The sequence below is a fragment of the Hippopotamus amphibius genome, chromosome 13 (genome assembly GCF_030028045.1).
Source record: "Hippopotamus amphibius kiboko isolate mHipAmp2 chromosome 13, mHipAmp2.hap2, whole genome shotgun sequence".
Classification (NCBI taxonomy): domain Eukaryota; kingdom Metazoa; phylum Chordata; class Mammalia; order Artiodactyla; family Hippopotamidae; genus Hippopotamus; species Hippopotamus amphibius.
Window position 1 is genome coordinate 47,276,871 of NC_080198.1, and position 24,572 is coordinate 47,301,442.

The 24,572-nt window shown below is 58.5% G+C and overlaps 1 protein-coding gene across 8 annotated transcripts; it reads right to left on the reverse strand.

Moving 5' to 3' along the window:
- Positions 1–104: 104 nt before the first annotated feature.
- Positions 105–22,937, reverse strand: VILL (villin like). Of its 8 annotated transcripts, XM_057704694.1 has the most exons (22): positions 22,833–22,937; positions 21,985–22,246; positions 14,521–14,614; positions 13,883–13,949; positions 13,673–13,747; positions 13,155–13,360; positions 11,781–11,889; positions 10,401–10,511; positions 9,896–10,095; positions 9,435–9,513; positions 9,227–9,325; positions 8,389–8,527; positions 8,077–8,177; positions 6,063–6,200; positions 5,808–5,966; positions 5,102–5,281; positions 4,364–4,509; positions 3,186–3,330; positions 1,282–1,467; positions 1,044–1,115; positions 594–851; positions 137–362 (listed from the first exon to the last, which is right to left on the reverse strand). In XM_057704694.1, the coding sequence occupies exons 4-22, from the start codon at positions 13,946–13,948 to the stop codon at positions 249–251; spliced, it is 2,583 nt and encodes an 860-aa protein (XP_057560677.1). In that variant the 5' UTR covers position 13,949; positions 14,521–14,614; positions 21,985–22,246; positions 22,833–22,937; the 3' UTR covers positions 137–248. The 8 variants fall into 8 exon arrangements, with proteins under 8 accessions (XP_057560676.1, XP_057560677.1, XP_057560679.1 ...); XM_057704693.1 differs by lacking the exon at positions 22,833–22,937 and having other exon boundaries at positions 105–362; positions 21,985–22,322; XM_057704696.1 differs by lacking the exon at positions 22,833–22,937 and having other exon boundaries at positions 8,389–8,515; positions 21,985–22,322.
- Between the last annotated feature and the right edge of the window lie 1,635 nt (positions 22,938–24,572).

Genomic DNA, 24,572 nt, shown 5'->3' on the forward strand with positions numbered 1-24,572 from the left:
TTTGGAATGTCACAGCCCACACCTCCAGCCCCAGAGGACTACTCCTCCTGGAGGCGGACCTACGGAGTGACCTAGACCTGAAAACCCACTCACCACACCTTGTGAGGGCCACAGGCTTTTATTTTAGTGACCCAGGAGTCTCCAAGTAGGGAGTGCCAGGAGGGCCTCCCCGGGGGCTTATATATGTGTGGGGGAGGTGCCCACGGTCTTGGCCGTGAGGACGGCGCTGGCAGGGGCCGGGCCTGGGTTCAGAAGAAGCCGAGCTGCTTCTTCTCCCGCTGCTGCCTCCACTTGGCCATGCTGTAGAACTCCTTCTTGGACTTCCCAAAGACATCTTGGAAGTCAGAGTCTGAGAGATAGGACTGGGGGGTGGCGGGGAGTGGGGGCAGAGGAAGGGCGTCAGCAGAGCCCAGAACCCTGTCCCACCCACCCAGAGGTGTCATCCTCTCCCACATCTCTCTGCCCATCACCCTATCTGGAACCCACGCCTCTGCACGTTGCCCACCATCCGTGGGTCGCGCCCTGGGCGCCTGCAGCTGGGCTTTGTGTGCAGCAGTGCGGGGGAATGGGGGGCCGGGGTCTCAGGCAGCCACCTCCTTGTGGGCCGGGTCCACGCCCTCCGGCAGGTCCTCAGCAGCCTGGTGCATCAGCTGCTCCCGGGGCAGGCTCCCGCGGACCGTGGGTCTGGGGCTGCTGTGGCAGCTGCTGCTGGCGCTCTTGCCCCCGCCCGCCTTGGGACCCAGCTCCAGCTCATTCTCGGAGCTGTCCTCTGAGCCCCTGAGGGCCCACAGGGCCGGCGGGCCTGCCCTGCCATGGGCTGGCCATCTGGATAGCTGGAAGTTGTTGACCTCCTGTCCGGAGAGGGGACTCAGGCTGGGGAAGCTGGGGGATAGCCTCCCGCAGGAGGCCACACTGAGCCCACCGGCCCTCCTGCCCCCAACTGCCACCTCTGCCCCCTACCGGCACCTGGCTCCTTCCCTGCTTATCCTGCCCTCCGGGCCGTGCCAGCTGAGCCCAGACCCCTGGGAGGCCCCAGTACTCACTGCTGTTATCTCCGAGATGGCAGGTACGGCTCCCAGGCTGCCTTCCACCACCTCTTCATATGACTCATTGTTCTGGGCGCAAGAATCAGGGTGGACACCGGATGGAGGGGCACCCAAGGGACCAGATTCCCCCCACACGCCGGAGGTCCCTGGGCAGGACAATGGCTCCCCTCTGTCTGCCAGGGCAGGCCCGTCTCCCCGGATTAGGGTGGGGATGGGGGGTTCAGGCCTCACTCACGGTCCATTTGTAGGGGTCCCAGGTGTGGAACCATCCAGTGAAGGTTGGAGGCTCGTGGCCCTGCATGACCAGCACGATGGGCGTGGCCAGGCTCCTCCCTGCCGGGTGGGTCTTCAGGTACTCCCGGCCCCAGGCCACGGCCTCCTGCGTCCGCTCCCTCGCAGCTGCCCCCAGCCACAGGAAGATCTGGGCCACAGATGGGGCCTGGCCTTGGGCGGGTGGAGCTGACCACTTCCCTCCCAGCCCTGTCCATCAGGTGGTCTCAGAACCCCACGCACACATCCCAGCCAACCAAACCCACCCAGCAGGCCAGCTGCACACCTTCACCCCCGTAAATGTTCTGGGTCACAGGCACGCACGTGTGCAGTCAATCCACACATATTTACTGAGCACCGATCTTGTGCCAGGCAACGTTCTAGGCACAGGGCACTCGACCATGAAAAATCCCTGCCCTTGTAGAGCTTTCATTTTGCTGGGGCAGACACAAATAAGTAAAATATGTAGAATATCAGATGGAGAAAAATAAGGCAGGGACAGAACAGAAGTGTGGTGGTGGGTGGGGTGGATACTGTCATTTTAAATTAGAGTCAGGGAAAGCCTTACTGAGAGGATGACATTGGAGTCAAGATCTGAGGGAGGTGGGGGAGCAAGTCACATGCATGTCTGGGGGAAAAGTGTTCTGAGTAGGGGAAACAACCAGTACAAAGGCCCTAAGCACGCTGGCATGTTCAGGGAGCGGCCAGGAGGCCATGGTGGCTAAAGCAGAGCCAGAGGAGAGTTGGGGCTGCCGGTCACAGAGCTGGAGGAGGGGCTTTTGTTGTGCTCTGAGTGGGACAAGAGCCCAAAGACCTCCTTGACACATTCACACAGAATCCCAGGCACAGTGATGCAGACACACACATACATACACACATGACCACAGCTACACATACACAATTGTCCATTGCCACTCAGCCAGATGGCAAATTACAGCCATACACTGTCACCCATACTCACACATAGTTGCATCTAAGCACAGTCACACTGGATCACACAGCCGGGAAAACATTAGCCTGAAACACCATTGCATCCAGCCACACAGAAACACGACTACATAGTCACACAAATACAGTCACTCAGGCACTCACAACTGTAGCCAGTTACATAGTCTCTCTCTCACAGTGTCACCAGTTACAGATGGTCTGGTCACTTATAGCCAGTTCCTCGACCACAAAGCCATTACACACAGCTGCATACCCACAGGCAAATGCAGGCACACACAGACAAATGACAATGAAAACACAACCATACAAAATCTGTGAGAGGCAGCCAAAGCAGTCCTAAGGGGCAAGTTCATAGTGATACAGGCCTTCCTCAAAGAAATAAGAAAAATCTCAAACAACCTAACCTACCACCTAAAAGAATTAGAAAAAGAAGAACAAATAAAACCTAAAGTCAGCAGAAGGAAGGAAATAATAAAGACCAGAGAGGAAATAAAAAAACTAGAGATCAAATGCCATCACACAGAAGTATCAGTCACACACACACGGTCACTTTATGGCCACCCACTCAGCACTGACATGTCAGCCATAGGCACTCAGTTGCATGGACTCACACACACCATCATAAGGCACACAGAGTTACACCCAACTACACAACTGGTCACAACCATACACAAGTCCTAGACAGACAGCCATAGTCTCCCACAGGCTCCCTGGGACACAGAATCATCCCTAGTGTCTCATGCACAGTCACATAATTGCACAGTCACTCAGTGTTACAGTGTCACAGACAGTCACACACTCACCTGCAGCCTTCTATGCAGTCATATGGCTAGAAACACAAAGCCACACACATTCATACCCCGTTACGCAGGTGTAGACACACCCCATTTACACCCCAGCCGGGCACCCAGGCTGCCGCACCTCCTGCCAGGTGTCCAGTAACATGACGTCATACTTGTCCAGGTCCTCTTGGCTAAAGAACACCACTTCCGTGAGGACCAGGGGACCCGTCTGGCCGGAGCACTCAAACAGTCGTGGCTGGAAGTTGGACACATCCTCGGGGAGCCTGGCCAGCATGGCACAAGGCCATGAGGGGCGCAGAGAGACCTGGGCCTCTGATCCGCCTGGGCCAAGCCAGCCCCCAGCACAGCACCCCTCCGCCGCCTCCCAGGGGCTAGAACACAACACCTCCTGGAACAGGAGGCATTGGTCCTTCTCCACGTTCCCCCATCCCAGGATCCACTCCAAAAATGCCTGTCCTTCTCTGGGCCTCTACGTCCTCGTGTCAGTGGGGAAAGCAGGTTAGGGGGTCTGTCTGCCCACAGGCAGCCAGGGCACAAGCTGCCCCATGAAATTCCTGGGGAAGGAGCCCCAGGAAGGAGGGGGCGGCTAGCTGAGTGCACAGGGAGGGCCGAGCTGGAGCCCTGCCACCTGGGGGCGGTTGGCTGAGTGCACAGGGAGGGCCGAGCTCGAGCCCAGCCACCTGGCTGGGAGTCCAGGAGCCAGGCCTCAGGCCCACGGTGGGAGGATGGAACCCAGGCGGAGAGAGGGGGACAGCAGCACTTAGGAGCTCAGGAGACTTGCGTGCAGCACAGTGCATGGCCGGGCCCCACAGACACACACAGCTGCCGGCACTCTGCTCCCAGGTCCCTCTGAGGCCTCACTCTGCCCTTCCTTCCCAAACACACCCTTATCCATTTACACACCCCACACACACTATTTTTGCACACTCCACACACACTGTTTTCCCACACAGTCATATTACACTGCGGACACCACCCACGGGGACGGGGAATGACACTTTGCCCTCTGGCCCTCTGCCAAGAGGATGGTCCAGGATGGGGACTGTGCAGGGAGCACACTTGGCCAGCAGAGGGCACCAATGCCCTGCTGTCTCTGGCATCTTCCTGCTCTGAGTTAGGGGGAAGGGAAGTAGGGTGGGCTGTGCTCCTGGGAGCCCCTGCGCTGGGGAGCCACAAGTTCTCAGCTCTAGTCTGGCCTCTTCACCTCCCTGTGTGACCCTTAACTAGTCACCCACCCTCTTGGGCCTCAGTTTCCTCCTCTGGGTCAGAAGAGCACCCTCCTCCCATCCTCATCACCTCTTGTTGCTGGGGTAGGGCGCCCGGCCCCCCAAGGCCTCCCAGAAGTGGGAAGGCTCCTGACCCTCCAGCACCATTTCCTTGTCCTTCCTGGAGATGACCGTGACCACTGTCCGTGCCATCTCACGCTGGTCACCACTGCAGGCCTGGCAGGCAAAGAGCTGGGTCAGGCCCTGCACAGAGAGGGGTCTTCACCTCCAGCCCCACATCCTCCACTAATGGGGGCCTGTGGGGAGCCGCGCCCGAGTCACGGGAGGCCTGGGCTCATGGCAGGGCACACGTGAGCCAGGGTCTCCCTTCCTCCCTCTCCTGGCCTCTGTCTCCTCAGCTGACCAAGGTCACAGGGACTGGGACCCTCTCCAGGTCCAGAGCACAGGATGGGGACGCCCGGGCTTGGAGATCATTCATGGTTTATGCTGAACACCAGAGATAAACCCTGGCAACCTGAACTAGGCCTCCTTTTCCCAAGAGACTTGGGAAGGGACGTGGTCCCCGCACGAGGCAGGAAGGAGGGGAGGCAGCCCGGGCCTGTCCTGGCTCTGACCCGTGGATGGGATGCCCAGGTCCACCCGTCACTTTGCAACTTCCCCCAGGTTCCAGAAGGGACACTGTGGCCTCTCCTCCACCTCCCTCCTGGCCTATCTGAGGCTGGACTTGAAGTCTCCGCTGCGGAGTGGACCCTTCCCTGGCCTGGTACCACTGCCCCGGGCGTGAGTCCAGCGGTCACTGCTGGGATACCTTCCCAAACCAGAGGTAGCAGAGGCCGGCTGTGACCAGCAGGAAGACGTCGTTGGAGTTGAGGGCTGAGGCACGGGCTGGCACCTCCAGGGTCCGGGTGTTGTAGCTGTCGGTGCCTTGGGTGTGGAAGAGCCTCGTGGCGGACGCTGGCTGCCCCTTCCCGTTGTGCTCAGCGCTCCCCTACGAGAGGGCCGGGCCTCCGGCTGAGCCAAGGGCTCCTGGGGCTGCCTCCCTCTCCCACTGGGGGCCACACTGCCTCAGGCCCCCTCTCTGGAAGCCACTTCTGTTTTCTGGACGCTCTGAGTGTGGAGTGTGAGGATCCCACCTGTCTAGAATAGGGAAGCAGGCCCTTTCTCAACAGACCCCGCACCATCTCTGAAGGGTCAGAGCATGGACCCCTCAGGCCTTGAAGGCGGAAAGTGGGGAGCAGCTTTGCCTGTGTGTGACCCCAGGTAAGGCCCCCGCTCCCTTTCCGTTCAACTTTCTCACCCGCGCCCCTGTTCTGTGGCTGGCCCTGGGGACGGGGGAAGCAACTCCGGCAGGGCTGATCCTTGGAGCTCCTGGGCCTCGGGACAAGTACTGGGAAGCCGAGGGGCAGTAAGCTGGCCCCAGGCCTGCAGGGAAGGCACTTAGCACGCACGTGTAAGGGCCACGGGTGCGTGGAGGAGCGGAGAGGCCGTGGCCACGGCGGCAAGGCAGGCCCTACCTGGAAGACCACCAACTGGCCCTGGAAGATGGCGAGGAAGTGAGGGGGCTCGCTGCCCATGGTCACGTGCGCTTGCACCAGGGCTCCACGGTACTGCAGGTCCAGCTCCTCAGCGTTGCCCTGCAGGGCCTTGATGTCGTGTGTGGTGGCCTGGCAGCCCTGTGGGCAGGTCTGGTGAGGGCCTGGCACAGCTCCCAGACCCCACTCTCAGCTCCTCGGCTGAGGGTACCCGCCACCCCACTCAGGCTGGCGCACCTGCCACAGGTACAGGATGTACTGGATGAGGCCCATCTTCTGGTATGTGTAGAGGACAAGGTAGCAGTTGCCTGCATACAACTGTCCAGGATGCTTGGGGTCCACGGGCTGCCTGCGTAAGCCCTGGATGTACCACACCTGCAGAACAGGAGACACGGGTGGTGCCTCCGCCTGAACCAGCCCGCCTACCCTGTGTCCAGCCAGGAAGCTCTGCAGCTGGAGGCATGCCTCACCTGTGCAGCCTTGTCTGTGCGGGCAAGGGGCTCCCCCCCAGCTCTGTGCTTCCCCCACGGACCCCTGGGACCCACACTTGCACCAGACTGCTCTCCGCCAGGACTCTGAGTTGGCGTGTGGTGCCCAGGCTTCCACAGGCCTCCCGGCCTGACCCACCAGCCACAGGGCCAGACAGGTCCTGCACAGCTGTTTGCTGCTCGGGCCAGGGCAGCAGAAGGTGGGCGGAGGCAAGGCTTTGAGGCTCTTCGAAAAATTTCCTTTTTTCAAGTGTCACTTAAAAAAGCAAAGCCTGTTCAAAGACTGAAAGGGAAACACTTCGTCACACTTAATGTGATTTCTTGTTCCTGTGGGTAGCCGAGCATGGGCCCTGGAGCCAGGCAGACCCCGGTTGAATCCTGGTCACCCACACTGGCAGTGAGACCTTTTTGAGCTTCAGTTTTTCCCATCTGTAAAGTGGGGGTAACAAGGCCCACCTCAACATGGCAAGAAACAATGTCTGGGCATCCTGTGCCCACGCGGAGCCTCACAGCACCCAGAATCCTGCCTTTTGCAGAAGAGGCTGACTCCAGCCACACGCCTCCAGGAGCAGCATTCACCTGGGAGTTCTGGCTTGGGCCCTCCCCTGGCTGCCTGTCCCCGTGGCTGCTGGCTGTGGTGGGGGGGGGGGGGGTCCCCTCCCTTTGTGCTTGGGGCCTGGGCTGCAGACCCCTCCTTCTTTCCTCCCTTGCCCTTCCCTCACCTTCCTGTTTCTCCTTTTCTCTCTCCCTGGCTGCCCCCTGTCACTCCCTGGGTGCCCCATCTCTTCCTGATCCCCCTTCTCCTCTCCTTGTGCCCTCACCCCACCCTGCTCTGCATCCCATCCCTTCCTGCCTCTATTCTGTCTCCTACCCCCTCTGTCCATCATTCTCGGTCTCCTCTCCTTTGTCTCTCCCTGTTCCCCCAACCTGTCATCCTCTCTCCCTGCTCCCCCTCTGCCCTGTCTTTTCCTATCTCAGTCTCTCCCCACTTACCGCCACTGTCCATATTAGGGCAAATGTCAGAGAGAACCTTGGAGAAAGTACTTTCTCTGACCTCAGCCTACCTTGAAAACTAGCACTCCTCACACAGGCCCGGCTGTCCTGTTCCCATAATCTCACAGCACCCCCACACAAACCCCAGGGCCAGGTGGAACCACAGCTTTACCTCCATTTTACAGATTAAGAAAAACCGAGGCCTGAAAGCATTAAGGTCCCAGGGGTGACTCAATAGGTCAAGAGGCAACCCTGCCCTGTACAGAGCCTGGAAGTAGCCCCCAGCCCCTGCATCTCCCAGAACATTGGTCTGAGCGCAGATGGGTGGCTGAATGGGTGTGACAGTGTGCTGGAGGTTGCGTGTGTGGGGCTGTGATCACGTGTGACGTAGGTTGTACGTTTCCATGTTGGCAATTGTGTACCTGGCTGTGACTAAGTGCATTACAGGGTGTCAGTATGTGTGTCTATAACACATATGGCTGTGTCACACGTATGACAAAAGGGCACAATTACTTGTCCGAATGTCACTGTGTTGGGTGCCATGAGTGTCACCGAGGGAGTGACCATGGTTGTGTGTGATTGCACACGCCACGTGTGTGAGCTGGCTGTGGGGGGTGCATGTATACGTACACATGCCCCTGGGTGTCCCTGACTGTGTGCAGATGTGCACCTGGGCGTACCTGGGTCACTTTAGCAGCTATACAGTTCACCTGAAGACAAAGCCTACACCTGTGCACCCATCGTCCCCCAGCCAAGCCGGTGCCCCTCACCTCCACCTTCCCAGAACCGTCGTCCACCATCCGGAGCTGGGCCGCTAACTCAGGCTGGCTGTGCAGCCTGCCCACGTCCAGCTTCACCTGAAGCAGTTTACCTGAGGGTGGGACACAGGGTGTCTGCGCAGTTCCCGCCTCCGCCTCGCCCCACCAATCACGAAAGAAGCCTCCTCCGGCCACGCCCCCTCATCCTTCTCTTGGAGATTCTGGGCCCCGCCCCGTGCAGGCAAGGCCCCGCCCCTCCAGCCCAGCTCTGCCCCATCGCTCCGGCTTGGAGCTCCGCTCCGCCCTCCGGCCACGCCCCCTCACCCAGCCCGCGGAGGTTCTTATTCTTGCGCTGCTCCCCAGACCAGGAACGGAAGAGCTGCTTGAACGCGGCGGACTCGGCGCCATCGTCCACCACCTCCACGCTGGTGTAGCTTGGGTAGCCCTTGGCCTGGATGAAGCCCTGGGGTGGGGGCTCTGTCAAGCATGTGGCCCGAGGGCCCACTGCTCCGCTCCACCCGCAGGACCTGCCACTCACGCTGCAGGGCCAGCCGCTGCACTGAGCATCGTTCATTAACTGAGCTCACGACCCGCTTAAGGAGCTAGGTCCCGCACTACCGACTTCTCCGAGGTCCCTAAGGACAGGCAGGGTCCCCTTAGTCCAGGCTTCGGGAAGAGCCAGCTGTGACCACCTGTCAGACCCTACGCAGAGCCCTGCCTCCCCTCCTGGAAAAGGAGGGAGAGTCCAGTGCTGGGGAATCCTCAGACTCTAAGAGGTCCCCCATATCCCCTTTTTATACATCATTTCTTGGATGCTATCTGGTCTTCCCCGGTCAGGGCCCCTCGGGGCAGGCCACAAACCCAAGGTATCCCAGAGAAGGCCCCTGTGTTCCCCCTAGGACTCTTGGGCACAGCTGTGTCTCCTCCCTCAGACAGGGTGGTAGGTCTCCAGGCTTAGACCCCAGGACAGGATTATGTCCTTCATCAGACAGGGCTCCCAGAGCAGAATGTATCCCCCTCCCAGCCCCAGGGCAGGACTACCTCTCTCTTTAGACCCCAGGACACCGATGTCTACCAGCTTAGGTTGCAGGGTAGGTCTGTTTCCTCCCTCAGACCCTAGGGCAGTGCTATGTTCCTCTGAGACGGTGCCCCAGAGCCTCACCAGAGCCCTACTGAAGGCAGCCTTTTTCTCCTGGAGGCTGGTCATGCGTCCATGCCACACGTAGATCTTGAAACCACCCTGGTCCAGGATGTAGCAGTCCTGGGAGCAAAAGTGGGGCTGGTCAGTATGTGGTCCAGACTGGGTTGGGGTTGTGGAGTGTGGTGGGTGGGGAGGATAGATAGGATGGCTGGGGCCAGGCTTGCCTCACCTCCTCCCGCAGCAGATCTTGGGTCAGTGGGCAGGTTGATAACTCCTGGATCACCAGATCCTTGCCCTTCTCGTAGACACTAGGGGACAGGCATGCAGATGTGGGCAGATCAGCCCCTCCCTGGCCTGGCTTCACTTCAGCCACCACCTCCCCTCCTGCCTCCAGAGGCAGAGGCTTGGGGGCTGGGGCCCCGAGTTGAGGTCTTCACGGCAGCCTTGCTGTGAAGCCTTAGGCAGCTCCCTGGTCCTCTCAAGGCCTCAGCTGCCTTGTCTGTACAATGGGTTCTCAGAAAGGCAGCCATGCAAGAGTACAGGCTGGGTCTAAGGTCCCACATGGTCTGCCCCAGAAACCCATGAGCCTTTTCTAGACGGCTTCCTAGAGACACCGTGTTATTGCAGTAATGATGGACATGCACACCTGGGCTATTCTACCCACCCTGCCCTCTCCCAAGGTCTGCTCACTGGTAGAGGCGGACATTGGCCTTCTGCAGCTGGTCAATACTCTCGCTGGGCATGGCGGCGTGCAGGTTGCCCGCTCTGCAGCCCAGCACAGCTTTCATGATCTGCATGAGGTCACTGGCTTCGGTCTCGTCATCCACCACGCCAATCTGTGCACGACCACCACGCTCTCTGTTCTGGAGGCTGCGGGTGAGGGCCAGGCCCTGTGGGACAGGAGCCGGCAGTCAGGGCATCCCCAGCATGCCTGCCCTCCCCTCTCAGACAGTCCAGCCCAGATCCTTCCTTATCGCTGCTCAGCTCCCAGAGGCTGGGGGCCAGGGGAGGTATCCCCTTATCCTGGCATCCAGGGGACCACCCGTGCCAGATCTAGACTCAGCTTCTAGGTGCCTATCAGCTTCTTTGGTGGAGAGCCAAGCCCACCTCTTGGGGTGGCTGGAGCATGGGCACCCGGAGGACCACCCCTCTCCCCGAGCCCTGCACCCCTTCGTTCCCCGGGGCAGACACTGACCCGCGCCTTCTCGGCAGCGCTGGTCTTGGGCCCATTCCACTGGATGAGCATCTTGCCCAGGTCTAGCAGGAAGATGTCACTCTTATTGAAGCTGTGCCAGGAGAGCTCCACCTGCCAGAGCCGGGGGTCAGGAAGGGAGACCGTGTGTCATAGCACCCGCACCCAGGTGGAGGGGCACTGCAGCCGGTCCGCACCCACGTGAGCACAGCTCGGGTGCGTCACTTGTGTGCATGAAGCTGTGTGCAACTGGGTGTACGTGTGCCTGTGACACCCCTCTGACGGCGTGCAGGCACACATCCGTGTAAGCATCTGAGACCCTGGGGGTCACTGTGGGTGTGGCGGGGTGCATCTCTGGGCGTGTGTAACTGTAGGCGATGCTGCATGTCACAGGCTCCCGGGGTGTCCGAGACTGAGCGTGGCGCTTCTCACTCAGCGCGAGTCTATGGCAGTTCACATGTACGCGGACACATGGGTACAAGTGGGGCGCAAGTATCAGTGTATCCGCACGTGCAGATGTGCGTGCAGGTGTCCATCAAATGTGCACAAGTGTGTGAGCTCCTGGCTGACAGTGCACGTGTGCCTGTGTGGGGGCAGCGTGTTATCTGTGGATACGGGCAGTTATCATCCCAACAGAGACACTTTGGAGAGTAACGTCTGAATAATTATGCCAGGTTAACAGGCAAAACCTGAGGCTGCACAGTGGCCCTGCGAGCCCAGGGATGTATGGTCCCTGAATCTGCGGATGACACTGCGCGAGCTTGGGTGAGACTGTGAGTCACAGAGCGGCCACGTACCACGCAGACGGTACCGTACACAACTCAGTGTCCCCATTCACATCGCAGGCATCACACCCCTGACTCTTCATCACACTGGATGGCAGCAAACCATCTTGTTCTCATGAGATCAGTCTTTTCCACCAATATCCCGACAGGCGGAAGTAAGGGACACTCAGGTCTAATGTGCACAGCAGCACCCTATGGACCGAGTGGCCTCGGGGTGACAGTGGGAGACACTGTGTGTGTCTATGGGTGACAATGACGATGTAGATGAGAGTGGGGGGCTGTGCACCTGCCCAAATCAGGCTACGCCTCTTTGTGCTGCTTACCAGGGCCATCCAGGTGCACCACCTCGTCTGCCTCACCTCCCTAGTTCTTCGTGTGCCCACGGGACAGATGAGGAAACAGAGGGTCAGAGGAGCGTGGCAGGGGTGGGGCTGGAAGCCCGGCTCTGCCTTCTCTCTCCTCATCAGGCTGGGCCATCGGGAGATGCTGACCGCCAGCGCTCCCCCCATGGCCACCCCCACCCCCCATCCTTCCCCATGCTCCAGGACACGCAGTCCGGCTGAGCCCGAGGCCAGGTGGCACCCCCGGCAGCCCTCACCTCGGTGGCCGACACGTGCTTCCCCGCTCTGACGCGCAGCAGGCGCTGGATGTTGTACACGTTGGTCTCCACATGCTTGAGGGCGGAGGCCAGGCCGCCCTTCCTGTAGCTGGGGAGAGCAGGGGTCCCTGTGAGACCACAGGCTGCCGTGCACTGGGGTGAGTGCGGACGTGTGGGGACGTGCACGTGCCTGTTTACTATGTGTGTGTGAGTAGATATGAACACACGCATGTACAAGCACATGGGGGCAGGAATGTGCACGTGTTTATGCACGTGTAGGTAAGTGGACACGTGCATGTGTCTACACCTGTATGCATGTGGGATATAATGTCTATGCGTCAGTGTGAGTACAGATGTGAGCGCGTGCAACTCACGCATATGCGTGTGTAGGTGGACATGAACACTCACTGGCGTGTGTGGGTGCTCATCTGTGGGTGGACATGCACGGAGTGGAGCGCTGTCTGCATGTGCGTGTATACATGCGTGTACGCATTTATGTATAAACTACTTACATGTATTAGGTGCAACAGAAATGATCAAATACTGGCAATTTCCCATGGTTCAACCTAATATATTGCAAGTGTTAATTAAATAAATATTTGAAGCAATTTACAGCAAAAGACATATTTCTCCTGGGCACAGTAGCAGAAAAGCAAACTCAAAACAACCCTGGGATCCACTCCTGGGTGTACACCCAAGAGAAATGAAAAACATATGTCTACACAAAAACCTGTATACAATAATGGATGGTGAGTAAACTCACTGCAGTGATCATCTCACTATAAATGCAAGTCAAACCGTTAGGCTGTACACCTTAAACTTACACAGTGCTGTGCGTCAGCTGCATCGCAATAAAACTGAGGAAAAACCACCCAAGACGTGTATACAAATGTGAACGACAGTATTACCCACAGCGGCTAAGAAGTGGAAACAACCCAAATATCCATGAAGTGATGAGCACATAATTACAATGTGGTACATCCGTAAATGGTGGTGCATAATTCTGTGTAAGTAAAATGCCCAAGAGAGGGAAATCTATACCGACCCAGGGGAGGGAGTACTGGGGGAAATAGGGAGTGATGTGAATGTGAAAGGGCAGGGGACTTCCTTTGGGGGTGATTAAAACATTCTAAAGTTATGACGATGGGTCACGCAAGTCTGGTCTGTGACTATACGAAAAGTCACTGAATTGTATACTTTAAAATGGGTGGGTTGTATGGTATGATTTGTACGTCAATACGTTGTTACCTGCCCCTTCCCCCCAACACCACCCCACAGACGGTGATGAGAGGGACAGTCTCCCAAGGCTACCAGCCATCACAGCTCCTGCCCCTCCCAGCCGCCTGTCCCCAGCCCCCTGCCCGCCTCACTCACACGATTCCTGGGCGGAAGCAGCTGCGAAAACAGGCGGATTCGTGGCCCTGAGCCTCGCGGTGCTGCACGGTGGCGCCACCCAGCGCCTCACGGAGGTGCTGCATGAAGGAGCCCGCCGCACCCTGCGCCTCCGCACCAGCCTCCTTCCCGACCCAGTAGTGCAGGTCTTTGGGCGCGCCCGGCGTGGCCTTCAGGTTCTGGGGGACCTAGGGCCCAGGTGTTTGTGTCTGTGTGTGGTGGGGGGCCAAGGTCCCAGGGAGGGGATGGAGACCGAGGTGAAGGATGTACCGCGGGGCTTTGGGGAAACTGCTCAGGTGCTTCCTCCAACAGGAGAGACAGGAGAGGGAGACTGGGGAGGGAAGCGTGAAGGGGCCTCAAGGGCAGAAGCCTCGGTATAGGATGTGATTCTCCGGCTCCCAGCCTGCCTCTTCCCAGGGCGGAGCTTAGTCTGCACCATCAGACCCCCAGCAGGCCATGCCTCCTGCCCAGCCCCCCCGTGGGACTTCTCAAGTGCTCACGTGCAGGACAATGTAGCAGTGCTCCTCAAAGAAGCTCCCATGAGCCCGCTCGGGGACCAGCACCATCTTCAGGTTCTGGGAGAGAAGGGTGCCTAGTGACGACTGGGGAGATCGCGTTCCCCCCAGCCATGTCCCTCTGGGGTAGGCTGCAGGAGGGAGCTCTGCACGCTGTCTTTCTCGCCAGCTCTCCTGTCTGCTTGTGCAGCTCACCTCAATGATCCATACGTGGAGGTCCCTGTGGCTCTCGATGGCTGGGAGGCCCCTGCTGCTGTCCATCCTAGATCAGGAAGGAGGGAGGGAGGAAACAGGAGCCAGAGTCCTCAGGCCCTGGCCGCCTGCCCTCTGGGCTCCAAATGAGAGCTCTCCCGACCCACAGCTCTCCAGAGCTCCTCCATCATAGCCTGCGCCTCTCAAGAGGAGGGCTGTGTAAACACAAACGCTAGCAAACCAGGATGGGTACTGCAGATGTCGGCACAGAGGCTTTGCAAACAGGGACCTGACTTGTCGTCTGTGTCCGTGCTCTTGAAACAGGGTTGAGCTGTGTGGACAATGATAGGCTTTGAGTCTATGGACAACCTCGGCAAACAGACAGGGAGTTCGAAACAGGCTACGCGGACAGACACAGGATATGCAGCCTGGGACAGTCACTGTAGACAATGACAGGCTTGCAGCCAGGCGAGGGCTGTGCTAGTCACACCAGGTGCTATAGGCAGGGACAGAGTCTGCAAACAGGGACAGGCTCTTGAAGTGAGACAGAATCCTGTAGACAAGACAGGCTCTGCACACAAGGCAAACAGGCGTAGGTCTTTCAGACAGTAAGGAGATGGCCATGCAAAGAAACACAGTACCTGCAGAGAAGAGGCTCTGCATACAAGCACACGTTCTGCAAACAGGGACAGCTTCCTCAGACCCAAGAAAGGGATGCAATAGGCACTGGTTCTCCTGAAAAAGATGAGTTCTGTTGAGAGGGACCACCTTTGTAAGGACGAACCTGCGTGAAGAGACACAGACTGGACGCAGGGAAATTCAGACAAGCTGGGCAAACAGGCAAAGGTTGTAAATGCTGAGAAAGGTTCTACAAACTGTCCCGGGTTCTGCTGGTATGAAGGAGCTTTGCAGAACTGGGAAAGGCTTTGCAAAGGGGGCTGGGGACAAACCCTTAAGACAGGGACTCTTTGCAGAAGAGACAGACTCTGCAGATGGGAACAGGCACATAGATAGGCAAGGCTCTGTGAACAGGCACAGAATCACCATCAGAGAACTGCTTCCCAGACAGAGGCAGGCTCTGAAACAGGCAAAAGTTCTCCAGGCATGGTCAGGCTCTGCACGCAGGGACAGCCCCCAGAAACAGCCTCACATCCTGCACACAGGGAGATGGGAACAGGCGGGGCAAGCAACTGTGAGCTCTGCAGAGCGATCCGGGCTCTGCAAAAACTCACAAGCTCTACAGATAAAGCCTCTACAGACAGAGACTTGGCAGACAGGGAGAGGTTTTGTAAGGCTCTGCAAACAGACAGCCTCTGTTAACAGTGACAGCGTCTTCGGAGAGGGCAGGATTTGCTGAAAGGAGCCAGCCAGGAAATCAGCTCCAGGTTCTAGCACAGATGCTCCAGACATGGACAGGATCTTGAAACAGGGCTGGGTTTCTGCAGAGAGCCCAGGTTCAGCAAACAGCGACAGGCTTTAGAAAAGGATGAGTTCTAGAAACAGATAAAGGCTCCACGAATAGGGACAGGTTCTGTTAACAAGTCCACACGGAATTAGGAATAGACTGTGCAGACAGGCATGGGCTCTGCCAACAGGGATGTGCTCTGTAGAGCAACCCCTGGCGGTGAGAAACTTCTTAAGAGTAGCGCCAGCAAGCAGACAGTTTCTATCCAGGGAAGTTCAGACAGGCTGTGCAAATAGGCAAAGGCCCTGAAAAACATCACAGACTGTACAAATAGGGCTCAGGTTCTACAGACAGAACCAGGCTCTGAAATAGGAAAAGACTCTGTGAACAGGGACAGAGTCTAGAGACAGAGACTTCCTGCAGAGGAAACAGGTTCTCCTAACAGGGACAGGTACTGTCAACAGACAAAGCTGTGTAAACAGGGACAGTGTCTTTAGGCAGAAAGAGATGTCCCAGCCAAGGACGCGGGACAAGCTTCGTAGACAGGGATAGGCTTCTGTGCAGGAAGCTTCTGCAATAAAAGCATATCTTATCCATGAGGAAAGAGGGACAGACTGTTTAAAAAGACCGAGGTGCTGGGGGCTTCCTAGGTTGCGCAGTGGTTAAGAATCTGCCTGCCAATGCAGGGGACATGGGTTCGATCCCTGCTCCAGGAAGATTCCACATGCTGCGGAGCAACTAAGCCCATGTGCCATAACTGTTGAGCCTGTGCTTTAGAGCCCGTGGGCCACAACTATTGAGCCCATGTGCTGCAACTACTGAAGCCCACGTGCCTAAAGCCCATGCTCTGCAACAAGAGAAGCCACGGCAATGAGGAGCCCACACACCACACCGAAGAGTAGCCCCCACTCACCGCAACTAAAGAAAGCCCGCGCACAGCAAAAAAGACCCATCACAGCCAATAAAATAAATAAATAAGTAAGCAAAAAAATAAATTTATTAAAAAAACAAAAAAGACCCAGGTGCAGAAAAAAGACAGACTCTTATTGACATATATACACTACCAAATGTAAAATAGATAGCTAGTGGGAAGCTGCTGCATAACATAGGGAGATAAACTCAATGATGGGTGATGACTTAGAGGGCCAGGACAGGGAGGGTGGGAGGGAGTCACGGGAGGGAGGGGATATGGGGATATATGTATAAATATAGCTGATTCACTTTGGTGTACCTCAAAAACTGGCACAAGACGTAGAGCCATTATATTCCAATAAAGAGCTGTTTTTTAAAAACAAAAAGACTCTCAAAGCAGGCTCAGGACAGAAAGAGGCTCTGCAGACAAGACAGAGGTTCTACAAACCCAGGACAGGCTCTGCACACACGGACTGCTTCTGAAGAAGGTGACAAACTCTGCAGCAAGTGACAGGCTTAGTTAACATGAGCAGTTTGGGTAAATCAGACCAAAACACTCTCAAATTCTTGAAACAGAGCTGAACGCTTAATACACACAGGCTTCAAACAGCCACGGGCTCGGCAAACAGCGACTTTGCTGTGCTCCGTGGTTCTGAGCGTGCACAGGAGAGAGAAGCAGGGAATGAGAGGGATCTGGGGAAAGATGGGGGCTCTGGATTTTGTCACATGTCGGCAGGCTTCCCCGCACCCCCTCCCACAGAAACCTCTGTGGGAGGTTTGGTCATTCCTTCATCCGTGGAAGTTCTCTCGACGTCTAACCTAAATCCTGCCAGCTGCAACTTTTCCTTCCTGCTGCTGCTTTGCCCAGGAGACCCAGAAGTCCCTTCTTGCTGAATGTCTCACTCCTAGTGGCCCTGGTGTGGTGTTCCCTCCTCTGCTGCCCCTTCCCCACTCCATTCCAGCCGTGTTGTATCAGCAGGAAGAACGCCCTTGATATGGCATGATCCGGGGAAACAAAGTCAGAGAGGAGATAGAGAGTTACAGAATCAGAGGCAGAGCGTGACAGGGGGCACCGAGTGGCCTTTGTCCAGGCCAGGCCCAGGCCCTGGCGAGCTCATGGTGGGAAACACCCAGCCCCCTCAAAGAGGGCCAAGATGGCCATGGATGTGTGGGGGCGTGGGGGAGGGTGCTGCCCAGAGCCGGGCAGGCTGAGGGGGTCCTGCCGGGTCTAGAGCTGCCCCCTTGAACCTGTGCTGGAGACCCCCTGTGCAGAGGATTCCAGGGCCTTGTCCTCCTGTTTACTGCCAGCTGCGGCTGCCTGACACCTGGCAGGTCCTCAGCCCGTAACCACAGGAGTGAAAGTGGACGGAGAGGGGAGTCACCATGCGCTCTAACTGCACCCAGAACTGCTGTCGCCGTGATGGTCTGTTGCTGTGACAGTGACATGAGTGACAGGCAGACATGGTGACCACGTAACGGTGGTGTCAAGCAATAGGAAACGTGATGACATCAAATGACAGGCATGGCGACTTCGGCGGTGACAGGCAGAAGCAGTGACTAGTGACAGTGACCAGGGCACAGGCAGGCAGTGACCAGAGGTACAGGTTAGGAGCTGTAACTGTGCAACAGTGACAGGAAGACAGGAAGACTGGCTGGCTCAGCACAGGGGTCACCAGGGCTCCCTGTGGGGCAGGGAGGTCAGACTGTGGCCAGAAAGTTGGGCCTGGGTTGGTTTCAGTGGGCGGGGACAGCATCACCCCCAGGAAGCTGGGAGGGTGCCCGGATATCCAGCACCAGCCTGGGGAGCCAAGCTCTCAGGCTCCCAGGGCCTGAGGCCTCATCCCATCTAACGTGTCTTCCAGCTGGATTCTGGGGGGATGGAGAAGGGATGCTCAAAGGGTGGGGGCCTTCTCTCCCCAGCACCCTCTTCTTTCCTCCAGGCAGTCCCTTCTCCCTCAGGAGGCCCCCTCCCTCCCCAAAACGCCCCTTCTGACCCACCAGGCTCTCCCACCCGAGGGTGGCCCCCTTTCCCCTTCCATCACCCACCTTGAGGGGGGACCCTCTACCTGGTATCCTCTCCTCCCACTGGAAGCCCCCTTCTCTTCTCTGGGGGCCCACTCCCTCCACCCGTGGCCCCCTTTCTCTCCCAGATGCCCAGTTCCTCCTCTGACATGCCCTTCTCTCCCGGTGCCCCCTCCTTTCCCGGGTGCCCTCTTCCTCTCCCCAAGCGTCCTCCCTCCCCAGTGCCCCCTTCCCTCCTGACTGCCCCTCTCCCCTGTGCTCCCTTCCTCCTTCAGACGCCCCCTTCTCTCCCCGGGACCCCCCCCCCCCCCCCCCACGCCACATCCCTTTCCTTCCTCAATGCACCATCTCTCCCCTGGCCTCCTTTTCCCTCCCTTGGGTTCTCCTCTCACCCAGACACCCCTTTCTCTCCCTGGGGAACCCCTCCGCCCGCCCCTCTCTCTACCCAGAGTCTCCTCCCTCCTCTGGTGCCCCTTTTTCTTCCCCGCGTGTGTAACTTCCTCCTCCTGGGGAAGCTGTGAAGGCGCGGACCCTGAGGTCTCTGCCTGCTTCCAGGGAGGCCGGAGGGGCGCTGCCTGCTGGAGTGGGAAGAGGGGGCAGGGCCGGGGCCCAGGTGTATGCATTCTGGGAGACAGATGCCCCCACCCCACACAATACCTGCCAGGTCCCCCCCGCCCCCCTCCCTGGGCCGCTCTGGTCGCAGCCTCCCCGCCCCCAGCAGTGTTCTCACCTGCCGGGCTGCTCGCTGCCTCCCCAGCTCTGCGGGCCCCTCGGCAACCCTGAGCCCAGTGACCCCACGCGGCACACCGGGTTCGCAGCAGCCCTCCCCACCCTGGCCCCGAAGTCCCCTCCCTGCCCGGCCTACCTGCTGGAAACGGCTCCTGCCTTCACCCTGCCTGTGGGCAGTGCTGAGCCTGGCACGGGGCCAGGCTCTGCCCATCGCCCTCCCCGCCCCCCCAACTGTAACTCAATCCCTGTTCCCGCCCAGCAGGACACACCCCAGCGCTTGTCGGGCTGGGGCATTCACTGAGTTAGTCAGTCCACAAATATTGACCCAGCTCTCCGAGAGCCAGCCCGTCCCCAGGGCCATAGCTGGACTGCCAGGCCTCACCTCCTGGGTACTGGTGACCAGAGAGGGCAGGGGATGGAGGCCTGGGCTGAGCCAAGATGTGGGGTGTGGAATCCACTGTGACTTCCCTTCTGAGAGTCCCTGACCCCTGACCTCCAAAAGGCCAGGCCACCCAGCAAACTTCAGGAGGAAGCAGCACCCAGGCTGGCTGGGGGAGTGAGCCGTCTGGCTCCGCGAGGCGCAGGCCACTTCAGAAGGTGCGGGAAGGTGGCCAGGGCTCCCTCCTGCATCTCTGCTGTCCTCCCCACCCCCAATTCGGGTTCGCTGCCCGGCACAGCCCTCCCCAGGGAGCCCTGATACCCATCGTGGGAGAGGCCAGTCCAGCCCTTGCAGGGAAGACGCCTCGGCTGCCCCCTCCTTCCCCTCCTGACTGTGGGGTGGGGGAGGAGCTGGGAAATAGAGCCTTCCAGAAACTCCAGGGGCACGGCCATCCCTTACCTTAGACCACAGGCCTCAGTCCCAGCCACGGAGCAGCCCTGCGGCCGTCCCTTCCAGTACAGAAACACGGCTAAAAGCTGCCACTGGTCCCGAGACCCTTTCCCCATGTCCAGTCCTCACCGCCACTGCTCGCTGCACAGGGTGGGGAGGCTCCAGGAAATCTGGGTCCAGCAGTGCCCAGGGGGACCTACTGCCAGTGTGTGACTGTGTTTAACAGACAGAGTTCCTGGATCCTTGTGCGCGAACGGAGGCCCGTGTCACAAGGCACTTGGCCAGTCCCTGTGCGCGTCTGTGTGTCCGGCCTCGTGTGTGACACGACTTTTTGAGCCTCTGCTCCTTTTTGCAACCGTGTGCGTGTGCGTGAGCGTGCCTGCGTGCACCTGCGTGCGTGCATTTGGCTCCGCCTCTCTGTCTGTGCGCATCTGTTTCCGCTCTCTTTTTGTCCGGTGCCGCGCAAAACCGTGCGCGCTCCCTTCTCCCAGCCTCATCTCAGCTTCTCTCAGTCCACCTTGGTTGGTCTTCGTTCTTCATTCCCTGGAAGTGGCCCTTTCCTAGGCCCCAGAGCCCGAAAGCTGGGGGTTGGCTCCCTGTCTTCAACCTTACCCTCTCCCTCCACCAACCAGGGACCCCGCTGGACCACCCTTTCCTCCTGAAACCGCCCCCAGCCCAAGTTTTCTCCCCGCGCACTGGCTGCACCGTTGTCTGCTTTGGGACCTTTAAACGTCAGCCAGCACAAGCCTTCGCCGCTTTGCCTGTCTCCTTTGTATTTTTTCCCCAAGTTCCAGTCCCCAGGCTAAACAGCATGGAAACGCTAGTGTCTCTTCTGACCCCGACTCCTACTCCTCCCGAACTCCCCCAGCCTCCATCTCCTTCATCCGGTCACATCTCTCCAGGCACGTCTGCCCTCACGCTTGACATCCACATCAGGCCTCCGTCAGATCTACCACCTCAGAGCCTCGGGAAATGGCAGGAACATCCAGTTGCTCAGGCCCCAAACCTGGGAGCCATCCCGGGTTCCCATTTTTCCCTCACACCCACCAGACTGGCCAGTGGCTGGTTCATCCCCGCTCCTGAGTCAGGCCAGCCCCTCTGGGAGGCAGCCTCTCACACTAGTTGGCAGCAGGAACTCCTCTCTTGGTCTCTCTGGCTCCTACGTCCATCCTTCCATTGTTGCCAGAGGGATCTTTCAGCCATAAATCAGATCACTCCACTCCCCTGCTTCAAACTTTCCAGCAGCTTCCCTAAAATAAAATTCCCAATTGCCTGTCCCTCTGGCTGCATCTCCTGTCACTCTTCTCAGTTCTCACCACATTCCAGCTACAGGATTCTTGTGTCTCAAGACACCAACCTCATTCTAGTCTCTGGACCTTTGCACTTGTTTCCTTTGCCTGGAAGCCTCTCCCCTAGATCTTCCCATGGCTCCTTTTCCACATTCTGGACTCAACCAAAATGGCACCTCCCTCCACCCTCATTGTGGGCAGGACCCGCCACCTGGCACAATGCAGCCTCAACAGCTTAGCTGGGGGGGAGGCACAAGGCCCTCTCCAAGGACCCTCTCCTTAGACTTCTCTGGGTCTCTGGGACCCAGAAGAACTTGGGTGGGCATAACTGCCCTACTCTAGAACAGCCTCACCTTGTAACCTGTGACCCCAGGCGCAGAGAGATGGCAGTGGGCCCAGGGCCTGGCCTGGACCTAGAGAAGCAGCACTGTATTGTGTCTAGTATGGACAAGCTGCATGGGATCGGGCCCTTGGCACAGGGAGGAAACTGAGGCCCCGAGCAGTGCTCACAGGCAGCCAGTATATTACAAGGACGAGGGGGCACCCGGCCTCTCCCTGAATCCTCCCCGGGGCAAGGAGGGGGCTCCGCCAACCCTTCCTGCAGCTCGGCCGCCCTCCCACGGATCCGGGCTTGGAGTCAGAAGGGCACTGAGCCTGGCTCGCCTCAGCCAGCACCGCCCTGGCCATGACCGCTTGGTACCACTGACCTCTTCCTGCTCCGGCCCGCGGCGACCCGCCCCGCCCTCGCCCAGCAGATTCCGGGGGTTCTGAGAGCTGCTCTGTCCCTCCACCCACCGGCTTATCTCCGAAGGCCCAGCCGGCTCTGCAACAGTGTTGACAAAGGCGTCGGAGAGCCTGGAGTGGGCGGGGCAGGCGCTGGATGCCAGCCCCGCCTCTCCAGGCCCAGCCTCCAGGTTACCTGCGCTCTGCTTCCCAGCTCCGTGTCCTGGTGTCCCAGGTCTCATCCGAGTCCCTCCCAGACAGGTGCAGGATGTCGCCTCTCGTGGGGACCGGGTCCTGTGGGGAGGGGTGCGCCCCTCCTGAGCGCGGACAGGACTCGGGCCAGGGGCGGAGCTGCTGCCTCGGTTCCTGGATCCCACGGCCTGGAAACGTCCGGTCCCACGCGCTTGAGAGTAGCCTTGGGCCCACGTGGGTCCACTTCACCCCCACCTGGCTGCAGGCTGCGGAGAAGCAGTGACACGGTCACCCGGGCGCGCACGGTCCGGGAGCGACTCCCCCAAGGGCGCCATGGGAACCGCCAGGGCCGGAGGAGGTGGAGGCTGTCCAGCCCGCGGGGCCACCGCTCTAAGGGGCCGCGAGGAGTGCCCGAGCCTGAGGACGGTCCGAAGAGCAGCCCTAGGGCTCTGCGAACCAGGAGGTGCCGTGAGTCTCCGTGGCGGGGCTTGTGTGGCTCTGCCCAGCCCCGTGCACCCACCCCAATTAGACACAGCTAGGGCCAGGATGGTACCCTCTTTCCCCCCCTCCTCCCGCCAGGTGAGGCATGTGTGACCCACTGGTCCAATGTGAAGTGGGGGTAGCCACTCTGCTCCCCACCTCAGTGTAAACGCAGGGAGCTGTCAGCCCGGTAGGGCTCTTATGGGACCCCCTTCTTACCCCTGCCTTGGGAAAGGCTCCCAGTGTCCATAGGGTGTTTTCTGTGTACTTTTCTGAGAGTTTCCTCAATTTTTCGCAATGAACACGACATCTTTCAAGTAAAGCAATATATGTCATTCCCCCTAAGCCCTGCCCATAGCTCCTCTGCCTTACCTGGAGGTGTCAGGCCTGGAACAGTTTTGGGGGACTTTCTTTTCTTCCATAGCCAGTTGGAGCTGGGGTTCTCAGCTCTGGTTGCACCTCTGAGTCATCTGGGCACTTAGAAATATGATGTCCACCCTTAGAGACCTGGGTTTAAATGGCCTGGGGGTGGACTTGAGGATCTGTATTTTTAAGGGCCCTCAGGTTTCTAATGGGCAGGCAGAACTGAGAATTACTGAGCTAGGAGAGGGTGCTGTAAGGGAGGTGTGGGGTGGGAAACCTGGAGCCCACATAGCCTCCTCCAGAAGGCCTGAGGGTCCAGTGTGTTCTCCTTGGAGATCAGGCTGGTGGCCATGCCAGCTGGTGGCTCTGGGGCTCGAGCAGCCCATTGATCCACAGGCAGCCCTGGCACAGATGTGCGCCACAGCGGCATCCCAGGTTACACAGACTGTGCCGCTTATCCATGAGCTCAACAGACTGTCCGTCTTCCCAGGAGGGCTTTCCCCAGCCTCTCCTCACCCACGCTCCCCAGCCTCCTGCCCAGGTCCTGGAATACAGAGATGGTAAGTCCTCAAACAAGAAAACCTCAGGAGGTGAAATCTCAGTATGCCAGGTCCCAAGCAAGTGACCTCTGGGTGACCTGTTCCCTTCCCACCTATTCAGAGGACCTGTGGACACTCACTGGGACACCCTAGCTTCAGGGGCAGCCCCAATTCTCCACTATTTGTATGCTTGTATGCAAAGGTGGGGGCAATGCCAGAGAAGGCGAGGGGAGGGAGAGGGCTAGAGAGCTGAGCAAAGGAGAGACAGAGGGACAAAGAGGGACAGAGCCTAGGAATCCAGAAACAGGGAGGAACCTGGGTTGACCTCTCTGGCTGGCCAGGTGCTCTACTGTGGAGAGGGCACCTAGGGGCATGGCACAAACTGGGCGGGGGGGGGGTGGTTTGGGGGTGTGTCTCTTGGTAAATATTAGGTTTCCTAGCCTGACATAATGCTGTGCCCTGTGTTCTTTGGGATGAATATACATGCAGGCAGAACCCCATATCCCTGTGACAGGCAGAATAGATTGCAGAGAATTGTCTCACTGGCCTCAGTTGTTTCATCCACAAAATGGGGATAAGACCTATCTGCTGAGATTGTTGACCCCAGTGATCTTTGTTATCTGAATTAGGTATCATCATGAAGAGACAGTCCTGAGAGTGGTGAGGCTGTACCCAAGGCTCTGCCAGGACTTCCTAGCAGAGTGGTGGGGGGAATTGTAGCCCCTTACCTTCCCATACAGAGGGGCTGGGCTGAGGGCAATGTTTCTGGATGTCCCGGTGCGAGAAGGCTGTTTTGGATATCTGTATTCTCTTCCTGGTCCTTTGCCATGCTTCATCTGGTAAGCACAGCATCTTAGCAGCGGATGCAAGGGTTATGGGTTTAAGTACCACACTCACTGCCTGTAGCTCTGAGGGGGTGGGGTGGGGGGTGTGGTTTCCTCAGGCTGCACTTGGCGGCCTATTGGTAGGGCTGGAATCCTTGGGGGAGGATGGTGAGCCAGACTGCTTCTGTCTGGGGAGACGAAGCTAGGGTCCTAACACTGTGCAAAATGGTTTCCTAGCTTCCCTTGGAGTCAAGGCCTGTGGCTCCTGAGATCCTGTAGTCCTGCTCCCATTGGCCCCTGCTCTTCAGAAGCTGGGGCACTGGGAGACCCAAGATGCTCATGTGAGGCTGCGCAGCTGGGAGAGAACAGAGAACAGAGTGAGGAGA

Coding starts and splice junctions, on each gene's coding strand:
- VILL (XM_057704693.1), bottom strand. CDS start 13,948: ATGGACAGCAGCAGGGGCCTCCCAGCCATCGAGAGCCACAGGGACCTC. Junction 9,326..9,434: donor AAGATCTGCTGCGGGAGGAG/GTGAGGCAAGCC, acceptor TTTTGCTCCCAG/GACTGCTACATCCTGGACCA. Junction 3,331..4,363: donor CCCTACCCCAGCAACAAGAG/GTGATGAGGATG, acceptor CATGCTGGCCAG/GCTCCCCGAGGATGTGTCCA.